Raw genomic sequence first — 13,148 nt, forward strand, 5'->3', positions numbered from 1 at the left:
ATAATCCTGGTTTTTCAAAGAGGTGGCCACGATGTAAGACAGAAACAAATGGAAGAGAACAGGAGAGACAGACGCAGTCTCCTCAGGACTTATTTAGAAACCAGGAAAGCAGCAGCAAGGAGGACTTTACTATGCAGGCTGTACACTTGAAGTTGACCATCCAGCTAAGATAGATACTTTAGGCTTTGCTGAGCCAACACCTTCCAGAGAAATAAAATCATATTTTTTAATCCCATTTTGAGATAGCTTGCAGTAAAACACATGTAAAAGAAGTGCTTAGTTACAAATCATCAACAGCTATATATAAAAGAGAGGGTTAATTGTACTTGGAAACAGATATAAGATAATTACTGAGTATGCTAATCGCTCTGAGCTTCCTGGAAGCCAAGTAAAAATGGAACCATAATAGTTTTATGTTAAATATTAATACATGTAGCCTTAGTTGTGAAGATGATAGCTCACTCCTTTTTTAGACTCTCACCTTTCTTGTCTTTTGTCTTATAGTTTGGCTAAATTTAATGAATTAAATTTGGATGCTTATAACATATTTGATATAAAGAAGACAATTAGTAACAAATAGACAGCTTGGAAAGAAAACAGTTAATATTTGTCTTGTAGTCATCAGACTCAGTTCATGTAGAAGTTCTCTGGGTTGGATCTGAATTTTCAAACTCTCCAAAGTAAGTGTTGCAGATCCCATTAACCAAATTGCTACAGGAAGGTAAAAGGTCTTGGTGTCCTTTTTGAACTCCATCCTCTGTGAAATTCTGGAAGTCTTCTTCCTTGTCTTGTCAGTTTCTTACTTTTTGGTCCTCATTTTAAAAACACCTTATTGTTGGATGCATGAATTAAAATTCCTTAAATAATTTGCTGATTTGATTGTTTTCTGTCAAGAAAGTGAAAGGGAGAGAGCAACACTTTCTATGAAGCCTGGTTTCACTGAGTGCAGCCTCCAGGAAGATTAAGTCAAGGTTTTGGCCAAGTGAAATTGCCAGATCCCTAAAAGAAAAGGCCAGCACATTGCTCATTAGAGCATTCTAAATGTGCCTGTGCAATCTTTTTGCTATCCTGCAATTTCCTGTTGGTTATAAATGAAACCTTTCTAGCTGTTAATGCAGGCTGTGAATTGAAAAAAAAACAACCACCACCATGTAATTAATCATAGGAGGTTGGGGGGATTCACTAAGCCTTAGTATAGGGGAGATGCTGGACAAGGCACTAGGACCTAGAAGGCATCTATCCACCCTGGCAGGAATTTCTTGCTTGGAGCTCAGACAACAAAGGCATAGAGAGATTGGTTTCCTTTCTCTCAGCATCTCCACCCAACCAGCAGACAACCGGTGAGTGGGGCTTTCAAGTCATTTTCAGGCAGAATGTAACAGATGTCAAATGGGAAAAACACAAGACAAAGTTATCTCTCTCTCTCTCTCTCTCTCTCTCCTTTCTTGTCTCTCTCCTTCTCCTTTTTTCTCTCTGTCTTATTCTCGGATTTTTTCCTAAGCTTCTACCAGGAATTTTCCTTTGGAAAAGTGAGTTTGATGTTTCTTTGTTTTCACTGTGATGTTGATTTAGAATAATACCATCCCTGACACTAGAGCAAAGCCAAGCATTACTGGCATGCCTGGGGAAATGATTGCTACTTGTCTTGAGGAGCTGGGGTCTCTTACCACTGCAGGTTGTCTGACAGAGACAATGCTGAGCTCAGCACAGGTCATGGTGACATTGGAAGTAAAGGGAGACGGAGCCTGCCAAACCTGCTAGGAAACAGTCCTCCTTTATCTCCTGTCCTCCTGGTCCTTTACAAATATCGCAGTGTGTACCAGCTGAGTCCTGCTTCCTTTGTGAGTCTCTTTATCCCCATCTGTGAGATGCATGTTAATAGTCTATTTCCTAAACTGTCACTACCTTTGCTAGCATTTGAGACTTCAGTTGTATTTGATATTATGTTTCTATTTTTCTTTCTATCTTTTTTCCTTTTTTCTTTCTTTGTTTTCTTTTCTTTTTTGGGGGGGGGTTCAGCAGAAGGAGGGAAAGCAAATATGACAGATAACCCTATTTTTCCTCTAGTAACACACCTGAGCAATAGACAAGTGTGGGGTGAATTGCTTGCTGTGAGGGCAAAATGCCCTTCAGTCAGGGTGGAAATACAGAACAATGAAAGTGTGCTTGATTCTAAAGGCCTCATATGCTGTTCAGGGACTCATTTGAGAATCATTCAACAATTAAATTATTTCATTAAGAGGCGGGGTTCCATCAGTGGGAAGGGGATAAAGCATCTAAAAAAATTGGAAAGGATTTTGTGATAAAATGGTACCAGAGGGAACAGAACCAATAACTTATTAAACAACTGATTTTCCTAATCCTTTTTTTCCCCCAGCCTATTTCTTATGAATGTTCAATAGCTTCACCAGCTTGGTGGGGAAAGGATTTGATGAATAGCACAAAGACACTGGCTATTCCCTGGAGGCTGTCCCTTTAAAGGAAAATCGTAGTTTATTCTGGGGGGGGGTATGCACACATTAGAGTAGGAAAGAGAGTTTGGAATAAAATTAAAACACTCTTCTACCTAGTCATTTACTGAAATGCAAAGATTGCTTCCTAAGCTAGAGATGCTAACCTTGGCTAGTTCCTTTCGTTCTCTTCAAGGGGAATTTTGTTAGGCTATGGATTCATTTACAACTGTTAGTCATGTGAGCATGTGTGAGGAAACAGATGCCAGTTTTAATGTATTTAGCCTGAAGTTACAATTTGATAGGAGCCAGTGTCAGTAGGTTGAGCTAGTTCAAAATCCCTCCCACTCCTCTGTTTGGAACAGTGCCAAAAGTGCCTCTCTCTCTCACACCAACTCCCACAACCACCAACACCCCCTTAGCCCCTCCTTCTTCCCTATCAAGATCAATATTCCTGCAGCTCAGGGGCAAGCAGCAGATGGGTCACGGGCTTTTTTCAACCAGTTCTTTTCACAGGCAGCAGATTGCAGATCTGGATCCGGCTAATATTTGATTTTTTTTCTCCCCACCACTTTTTCTTTGCTTTTTTCCACCCCAAACCTTTTCTCCAACACTCAGGTCTCTGTGGTTTCACCAAAATATGGAACTTGATTTTGGACATTTTGACGAAAGAGATAAGACATCCAGGAACATGCGAGGCACACGGATGAATGGGCTGCCTAGCCCCACTCACAGCGCCCATTGTAGCTTCTACCGAACCAGAACCTTGCAGGCACTGAGCAATGAGAAGAAAGCCAAGAAGGTACGTTTCTACCGCAATGGGGACCGCTACTTCAAGGGGATTGTGTACGCTGTGTCCTCTGACCGTTTTCGCAGCTTTGATGCCTTGCTGGCTGACCTGACTCGATCTCTGTCTGACAACATTAACCTGCCTCAGGGAGTACGTTACATTTACACCATTGATGGCTCCAGGAAAATCGGAAGCATGGATGAACTGGAGGAAGGTAATTCAAGGAGTGGGTGGTGGCCTTTGGTGGGAGGCGGCATTATTGATTATGGTTACATTTCTTGGATTTCATTGAAAGAAATTAGGAACTATATTTGTCAAACACCAAGTTGATGCTCAGACTTGTGATTCTATAAGCATCAACAGAGTAATTAGCCATTATTCTTTTTGGCTTTCTGTGTCTGCTGGGTTTGAAGTGTACATGGTGGTGATAATGCATTGTGCTTATCTGCCAGGGTTTACAAAGGAAAATTTGAATTGTGTCATTTACTCTAGATCTTGATAATAGTACAATCAAGGCAGATCATAAAATCATTAAGGGTGTTAAATGAGGAAAGAAGTTTGATTGGGTTAACAGAAAGAAAATATACCCAATTATCCTTTGAGCTGCTGAGACTATTTGTGAATTGTACCTCATGGAAATATGAATCCTAAAGGCAGGACTTCCTGGACATGTTCACAAAGGATTATACTTTTAGGTAAGTGGTCACTGCTCAGCTGTTGCTTCTAAAAAGCCCACTTCAGGGTGTGTCCCTAGGCTGAGGTCACTGAGAGAAATACCAAAGAAAGCTGTAGGTATGTCTGGTATTTTAATAGACTATTCCTGTTAGAGTAAGAACTGACTCACTGTACCTAAATCCTTTTAAATCGTCTCTACATTTTGTTTTGCAACTGAACTTTATGACTAGATTGCTGAAAATTCTGACAACCTGTGTACCCACCCAAAAACAGAGTGTTAGCTCTTACCAAATCTTGCTTATCCATGAAGCCTTTTTTTTTTCTTTAGTCACTTTTAAAAATGGATCTTGGAGTGTATTCTCATATTTTACTTTATCAAATAAATTATATTAAGGATGCTTTCCTACCTCCATTTTAAAATTGGAATAACATATGTGATCAGTTTAACCAAAACACAATGCTTTAAAGCCTCAGTAAGTGGTGATAATAAAAATGCCCCCGCCCAACCTCTCCCCCACTATCCAGCCTTTCCTTTTCCCTTCTTCCATTCCCTGAGCAAAGGTGAGTTTAGAGTAGGCAGATTTCTAGGGAAATCAAATTATGAAACAACCGACAAGGAAGGAGAAACAGCACATTCGTTGACTAGGTGTGGGAGTGCCCCGCCTCCGCTTCTGTGCTTCTATGTCTCTTGTGTTCCTAGACAAAGGAACATGAGGGCTTCCCTTGTACAAGACCACATTCTTGCGAGTAGCTGCTATTTCCCAAGTCAGGTCAAGTGATTTGGGGCCAGTTACTTACAAGAGACAATGTCCATATGGCTACTAGATCCAGGTCTCAGGGATCAAGTCCCAGGTTTTTATACATAGCTGACCTTGTGAAACAATGCTGAGGAAGCTTAGATTATTTGATCATGTGTTGATCATGTGGGGCCAGGCAAAGGTTAATCCTATACTTTTCCTGCACATTGACAGATTGGTCATCCTTGTGTGTATCTTAAAATAAAGAAGAGTCAGGGTTATCTGGAAGAAAGGCTTCAAACTAGATGGAGGGAGCTGTCCAACAGAGTAATCAATAAAGTGTATGCCTTTTGTCACTGTAAAATACACGTGTCAGTCGAATTTGAGGGTTTTTTTCTGTAATAATTTTCACAAACAAAGCAACCTGAATGATCCAATATGTCCTCATTTTCACTAGCTATGATCTTCCAAAGACCATGGAAAATACTACCTTAGACTTCTGAACAAAGTGACATTGTATTCAGAGCAAGGACTAAAATGTTTTTTGTTGTTTTTTTTTGTTTGTTTTTTTTTTGTGTGTGTGTGTGTGTATGTGTTTGATATGAGAAAGCTGTCATGCACAAATTTTCCCCCAAAATCTATTTTTAATATGTCTTGCTCAAGTACAAGCCCTTGATATTAATTTTCCCCCATCCCAGGATTTATGTGTGTGTGTGTGTGTGTGTATGATAATAATCCCAGTTCAATGTAAGTTACAAAGATAATTTTAAAGACTGTAGCTTTCTTTTCTCTTTATCCTTTTGAATCCTGCTAGATTGGACTCCTCTCATTTACCACTCCTGGGTGCAGTGATAATACTTCATAGTGAATTGTTGGACTATGTAAAGTGTGAATATGGCTCAGTTGGATTTATTCATATGTCATCTATAACTACAAGCTTCAGTGGCCCTCAATGCCCCCCTCCTGAGTACTGCCTATTTAGTCAAGGAAATTCTATATCCAACATATCTCTTGGATAATGTTGAGAAATGTGACTGGTTTTCCACTACCACAGAGCAAAATAGAAAAGGGCATTGGAATGAGGAAGATAAAGACAAAGTGTCTTTTTCTATCTCATTTTGTCCTCTGGAACTACTCATCTAGGAATAAAGGGCAGAAGTCCCTCACTTTGGTCACTTTTTGAAGAAGTCAAATTAAAAATTTAGAAAAAAATCATACACATTGCTTTCCATGAGACTTCCAATTGAAAACGTTTAGAAAGATCTCTGAGTGAGGAATCAGGGTTACTGGGTTCTAGTCTTAGAGACAGAAGATAATAATAGGAAAAGAAGTCTTTGGGATCAGATTTGATTCAACCCAAGGTCTGCCAATTGCTAGCTTGTGTGACCTTGGAGAAGCCATTTTGACTGCGTAAGCCTCAGTTTTTCATCTGGAAAGTGGGAATAACTGCTTTCAGAATTAAGACAATGGATATTAAGTGTTTAGTGTTCTGCCTGGCACACAGTAGCACTCAGTAAAGGTTAGCAAGTACAGTTTGAGTCATTTTATTTTAGAGCTGGCTAGCTACCATGACCATAGATTTTTGCTTCTCACCACTGTGACAGTTCTCTCTTTTTAAAACAACTCATCTTTAAAAAGAATCTTCACTAAGGTACAGTTTGCATACCATATAATTCACCCATTTAAATGTGCAATTCAATAATTTTTAAAAAATTTACCAAGTAGTGCAACCATGATCATAATTTAATTTAGACTATTTTCATCACCCTAAAAAGAAACCCTGTAGCAATTAGCTGCCAGTAACTATTTCCCCTATTCTCTCCAGCCCTAACAACAATGAATCTACTTTATGTCTCTACAGATTTTCTTATTCTGGACAATTTTATATAAATTGAATAAAAAACTGTACTTTTTGGTGACCGACTTCTTTCACTTAGAAAAATGTTGACAAGGCTTAGCCATGTTATATCATGTATTAACACTTCATTTTTTATTCAAGAATTATATTCCATGTATGTATAGAGCACATTTTGTGTATCTGTTGTAATATACTCATCTGTAAAATAAAACTAGTAACACATACCTTCTTTATCTATTATGGTGGTTGTAAGGATAAAATTATATAATGGATATGGAAACACACTGACAAGGTAAAACTATACCTGCAAGGTACCATTATTGTTAATGATGTAAATAATAATAATGATGCTAATAATAATAATGTTAGTGAAGGTTTGGAATGGCCAGGGGTTCCCATATACCTAACTGTCTTTTTGAATTTTCTAGAGCTTTAGGAAAACACAAATTCCTGGGCCACACCCTAAATCTATTGAATTAGAATCCCTAGGGCTAAGGCTCCAGAATATATGTTTCTACAAATCTCCCCAGATGATTCTTATGAGCACACAAGATTAGGTAATCTTGCTGATTTTGATGGTCCCCTTCTGCTAACAACAGGGGTGGGAGTTTTTAGAAATGCAGAAATCCTCATATACTACTTGTTTTTTTGCTTTGTAAAGGAATAATAGAGCGTAGAGCATATATATTTCAAAATGGCAACATTATTAAGTATATAGCCTAAAACAAAATGAAATAGAAAGCAAGCATTTAATAATCAATTTGGCCTTGTGGCCCTCCTTTGTCTAATAATGCCTCTAGTCTACTCTCTGCTGTTAGATGCTGAAACAAGAAAGGGGAAAATTTGGGACCAAAGTCAGGTTATTGATGTCCACTTTCTCTCAGATCCTTGATTACAACAAAGGTCTTAGCAAAATCCTATAGACATGGCCCTTATTAGCTGTATTCCCAATGAATAAAATTAATACATGACTTTTCCTTTTGTCTTGTTTAGTTTTCACTGCTGAATCTTTCCCCTTCCAAAATCTTTCCCTAATTTATTGTATGTAAGTATCCAGAACAATATTAGGTGTATACATTTTGAGCATTATTATGCAGACCATGGGACAGAATATTTACAATTGAGACAGTTTTGTTAGAAAAACCGAACTGTATAGTGATGCTATGATTCAGTTCCTGTGCCATAGCTCATTTGTTCCAATGCTATGAAAACACCTCACCAATTTATCCTCTGACTACTAAAACAAGCACATTGCCAAAGAGGAGGGTATTAAGATACCTGTGAGAAGTGCATCATTAATAGATATGATAATACAATGAAATTCCATTTAGTATGTTTCTTCTTGAGTAATAAATCCCCAGAAAAAAGGAGAAAGCCCAGGCAGAAGTGCTTTGACACTGAGAAAATATTAATGTTTAATGTTTTTTTGAAAATGGTGTCTCCTGAAAATGAAGAGAAGTAGACATTAGATCATCTTGAGCCCGCAGCTTACTCCCTTCCTGCCCATTCAGCTGTACTTCCATGACTTCATTTCCTTTCCCCCACCTCACACTGAAGCACGTTGTCAATTCCAGCAAATTGTCACCTTGCTTGGCTCTCTGAAGCCAGTTTTTCCCTTAAGCTCCCAATGGGTGGGAAAGGGTCCTTGGAAGCTGAGGCAGAATGGGAACCCAGCTGTGTAAAGGTGCAACACACCTCACCCAGCTGCAAGTGCCAGGCAACTGGATGTGCAGGAAACACACACCTCTGGCAGCAGATGTTTCAGACATTTGCAAAATCAGAACAAGGAAACCTTGGTCTAGAGAAATAGCATATTTGATGTCTTTCCAGTAGCAGAATTGGAAAGTCCTCAGCAGTGGGCACCCATTTCTTTAACAGTTAATTACCATAACAGTTTTTTCTCCTAAAACCTATTTGGAATGGAAAAAAAAAACAGAAGAAAATTCCTTCTTATAGATCTTTAAGACTGGAAGGAACTCAGATGTCAATAGTGGAATACCTTCAATTTATAGAGGAAAAAGCTGAGACTCAGAGATTAAGTGATTTGCCTTCATAAATTCACACAGCATCTAAATGCTTGGTTGGGATTTGAATTCAGGTTTGTCTGACTCCTGGATTCACTGTTTTTTAACCACTACAAATATTCTGCTTTCCATGGAGGAGGAGGGAAAGCTGATAATGGAGGTGGCTAAGCATGCGAGGGGGCAAGAATTATATGGAGAGTCTGTGTATCTTTCCCATAACTTTGTTGTGCACCTAAAACTGCTCTAAAAAATAAACTCTTAAAAAAATATTTTCCTCAGTGTACACTAGCACTGGCAGCAGATGGCTTTGTTAGCCATTGAGCTTCTACGTTTGGCATTTGCAGCAACTGAAAGCTCCCTTTCAACCAGCAGGAAATCTTATCTTTGAGGCATGAGACTAAAGATTGTGCTCAAGTTATATGATGATTATAGTTCAGTTCCAAAATGGCTGCCCTTGCTTTTTTCTCTTTTCTTTCCTTCAGATTGTATTCCTCCTCTTTTCCTTCCTGCCAAACTTTTCTTTCTCTTTTCCCTTTTTGCTCTTTACTTCTTGTTTTCTTCAGATTCAGGTCTTAATAATAAAGATAGCTAGAATTTATCAAATGCTTACTATGTGCCAAGTCTGGGCTCAGTCCTTTTAGCTGTCATCTGATTTGTGCCTCAAAACTACTTAATGAGGTAGGGATCGTTACTATCATCTCCACTTTGCAGACAAGTAACTGAAGCCAAGGGAGGTTAGGTAACTTGTCCAACAATACACAATTAGAAAGGACTGGGGACCCCAATCTGATTGATGTCACATCAGCTGCTCTTTTTCCATTAGTACAGATTGAGGCCAAAGGAGAGAGTGAAGAGACTGAAATGTACTTTTGGAAGGTGCTTAATGTATATTTGGCTGAGGGCTGGGTCCTCTGGAAAGTTCTTGGGTGCCATATGATACCATAGCTTTCTGCTATCATTCATTTGCATCATCGGGAGGTGCTTAATCATAATCATAGTTCAGAGGCTTAAGAGGTTTAAGAGATGGGAGCAAAAGAAAAAAGAAGTCTAGTGTCCTAATAGGGCTACACAGCTGACTCTCCAGAAAAGACTGTAGATGAGTGAAATCATAAATATATAACCTCACACATTTCTGCACCACCACTTGTCTAACACAACTTTAAAGTGTATGACAAATTATGGAAAACATCTGAAGCAGTGGCCCCTTGGAAGGTGCTTTGTGAAACTGGTTAAGTGTTAGGGCAATAAGCTATTCCTAGGGTGTAGGAGATTTTGGCTGTAAATGTAAGGGGGATTTGAAAGACCCCCCCTTTATTCTTTTATTTTATTTTTTTATTAAGAGAGATAGAGAAAGAAAGAGAGAGAGGGACAGACAAACAGGAAGGGAAAGAGATGAGAAACATCAATTCATGTGGCACCTTAGTTGTTCATTGATTGCTTCTCACATGTGCTTTGACCAGGGGGCTCCAGTTGAGCCAGTGACCCCTTGCTTAAGCCAGAGACTTCGGGTTCAAGGCAGTGACCATGGGGTCTTGTCTATGGTCCCATGCTCAAGCCAGCAACCCTGTGCTCAAGCTGGTGAGCCTGTGCTCAAGCCGGTGACCTCAGGGTTTTGAACCTGTATCCTTAGCATCCCAGGTTGATGTTCTCTCCACTGCATCACCACTTGGTCAGCACTCCCCCTTTATTCTTTTAAGTCACAAATTAAAAACCCTAGACTATATCTTGAGTTGGTTTGGATTAGCCAACATGAAAGCCAGAGAAATTAGTTTCTTTTGGCGGAGGGCTTTGAATGCCTATCATGTGTGCATGTGTGCAACAAGGTGCCTGTTCTTGCATATGAAGTAAGAGAGAACACTAGCATCTTCTGAGACCCAGAGCTGGGTTGGAAGCCATTGTGGATATGTAGGAAACCACTTATCCTCCCCCTCTAGACACACTAATAAATGTCCTCAAACATGCCCTACAGATTCTGACTGAATCTTCTCTCAGAATTAACTGAAAATTTGTTAATTAATGTGACTTAGAGAATTTGGTGCTACAACAAAGCAATCAATATTTACAAAGGGAGTGAATTATCAGCCCAGTGTTTCTGAATGCCTCTGCATACTTTTCCTACTGACACCAAAGTAAGAAGAGCCACCAGACTATACTTGTGTTTAATGCTTTCCTTGCACTAGCTAGAGAAGGTTTGTTTATTTATTTACTTACTGCCATTATTGATAACTTAAGTCTGATTAAATCACAGTGGTTTTCTGTAGCTGGGCCTCTGGATGAACTTCTGTATACCTTGAGGCAAATGTGTTTTACTTAACAAATTTAAACTTTTCCAATACTCTCTTCCTCAGGCCGTGGCTACTTCTCTTCCTTTTTCCAGCTTGCAGTCACAGGTGTCTAATCCCCTCCTTTTGCCTCTGGCCCCTTCACTTTTTCTGGTGTATTAGTCATTTCCTTTAGCCCAAGGTACATGTGAAAATTACACTATATCACTCCAAACCATAAATCAGGCTGTGTAATATATTCTTACATCTTCACCTCATTACTTGCAGCAGCGAAAGATGAGCACTGGTAAAGACAGCCCTGAATACACAATGCAGCATTTGGCAACAAGGAAAGATGAGGGGTGAGTGGTGGAAACAAGTAAGAGTATTTCTCAAGCAAGAGCTATGACTTGCAGACACAAGGAATGCTGTGTATGTGCATGTCTGTACAGGTTGTTATTTAGACAGTTTTCACAGCTGTGTGTGGGGATGACCAGTGGAAGACCTAATTATGCACATATATATTTATACATTCAATACACACATATTTCATATTTCTCATTTAAATATTCTGCTGCTTAGCTTTGTGCTCTGTGCACAGGAAAATCTGGCTTCATGGCAAATGTGTAGTGTGTTCAATATATAGGGTTACTTGGGTGCCTTTAATTTGGAATAACAATGTATTAACTTTAAATGTTCTCCTTGGTTATAATATAACAATAGAACAAGGTTATGACTCCAGAAACAGGACAATAACATTAAGGAAGAGAGACATGTGAGAAACATTCCAATAATGCCCTTAGATGTTAACAAACACCCTAGAAATTAACGTAAACATTTCAGTTCTAATAAAACTATGACAAGTTTAAGAAGCCACTTTTTAGATTACACTTAGGTATATTCATTGTCCTGGGGACCCTTAGTTTTAGACTTTTCAACTAGGTATTCCATTATAGTAAATGTTTTTCTGATTATTTGGTCTTGAATATGAATGAACAAAGTTGTCAGAAAGCCCAGTTAGAGATGGTTATTATTAGGGTAGGTTATTATCACTATTTCTCTAAGAGTCCTTGGAGTAAGAGCAGTATGTATTAGTTTGGTTTGAATAGTACATATACTTGCTATTAAACTAATCACCACTTATTTCTTCTCTTAGGGGAAAGCTATGTTTGTTCCTCAGACAACTTCTTTAAAAAGGTGGAGTACACCAAGAATGTCAATCCCAACTGGTCTGTCAATGTGAAGACATCTGCCAATATGAAAGCCCCCCAGTCCTTGGCTAGCAGCAACAGTGCCCAGGCCAGGGAGAACAAAGACTTTGTGCGCCCCAAGCTTGTCACCATTATCCGCAGTGGGGTGAAGCCTCGAAAGGCTGTGCGTGTGCTTCTGAACAAGAAGACAGCCCATTCTTTTGAGCAAGTCCTCACCGATATCACTGAAGCCATCAAACTAGAGACTGGGGTTGTCAAAAAACTCTACACCTTGGATGGAAAACAGGTAGGTTTTCTTTTTTGGACTACTTTTTTTTTCTCATTTGTTCTAAATCCTTGAAAGATCATCTTACATAAGCATCATTTCTGGTTGGGGGGACTCTTCCTCCACCTCTCATCGTTGCTATCTGATATTTGTCTCATTTGGAAGAAAGGTATTTTTCCACAGACAAATCCAGGAATGTGAAATCCAATTGGTGTCTGACTTACCAAGTTAAAAGGTCACTTAGCCTCATATTTCTTATCTTCTAAGAAAAGATAAGTTAGAACCTAGGTCCTACATTCTTATGTAAATGAATTTAACTATTACATGATCCAACCTTATTTTATTCAATGCACATGGCTGGAAATGAGCTTTACCCACTCATTTCTTCTTAGGTACCCTCACATGGGTATTCAGTGTTCATTCTGTTGAAAAGAGGTTGAAGCAATCTTTGTATTCTATTACAAAAATCAGAATTGGGGGAAACACTGAAATCTCTAGTTCATTGTCTTTGCCTGTCACTGCACCACATTTTTCCCCCCTCTCTTCATTTTCCATCTGACATAGCTATCTTATTTTGGTTCAGCTGATGGTTTGAGTGAGAAAGGGATGGTTTCAGGATCCTAAAATTAGCCCAAGAAAGACACTGCCATCTGTTCTCTTCCAAATCAGGTTCTTCATGTCATTGGTTATGCTACTAAAGTACCACCTATATTAATATCTGGGAAAGAATGCAGCCGGGCGTCTCCATCAGACAGATGCACCATTCTCTTGAGCACAGGGAGCTGTAAATATATGACAAAAAATGTTCTGTTTGCTCTAAACAGAATCCTGGTCCCCAATCATAGAATACAAGTATGGATTAGTATCAGTCTATACC

The 13,148-nt window shown here is 39.0% G+C and overlaps 1 protein-coding gene across 2 annotated transcripts in view; it reads left to right on the plus strand.

Moving 5' to 3' along the window:
* Positions 1-1,279: 1,279 nt before the first annotated feature.
* The window catches only part of DCX (doublecortin), a 131,469-nt gene continuing 119,600 nt past the window's right edge, over positions 1,280-13,148 (plus strand). The window contains exons 1-3 of one of the 2 annotated variants that reach the window (XM_066250200.1): positions 1,280-1,340; positions 3,069-3,454; positions 11,952-12,292. In XM_066250200.1, the coding sequence (XP_066106297.1) occupies positions 3,091-3,454; positions 11,952-12,292 (705 nt within the window). In that variant the 5' untranslated portion in view covers positions 1,280-1,340; positions 3,069-3,090. Of the gene's footprint in view, positions 1,341-2,972; positions 3,455-11,951; positions 12,293-13,148 lie in introns of those variants that run through there. The other variant, XM_066250201.1, reaches the window with a different exon arrangement.

The sequence above is a fragment of the Saccopteryx bilineata genome, chromosome X (genome assembly GCF_036850765.1).
Source record: "Saccopteryx bilineata isolate mSacBil1 chromosome X, mSacBil1_pri_phased_curated, whole genome shotgun sequence".
NCBI classification, from domain to species: domain Eukaryota; kingdom Metazoa; phylum Chordata; class Mammalia; order Chiroptera; family Emballonuridae; genus Saccopteryx; species Saccopteryx bilineata.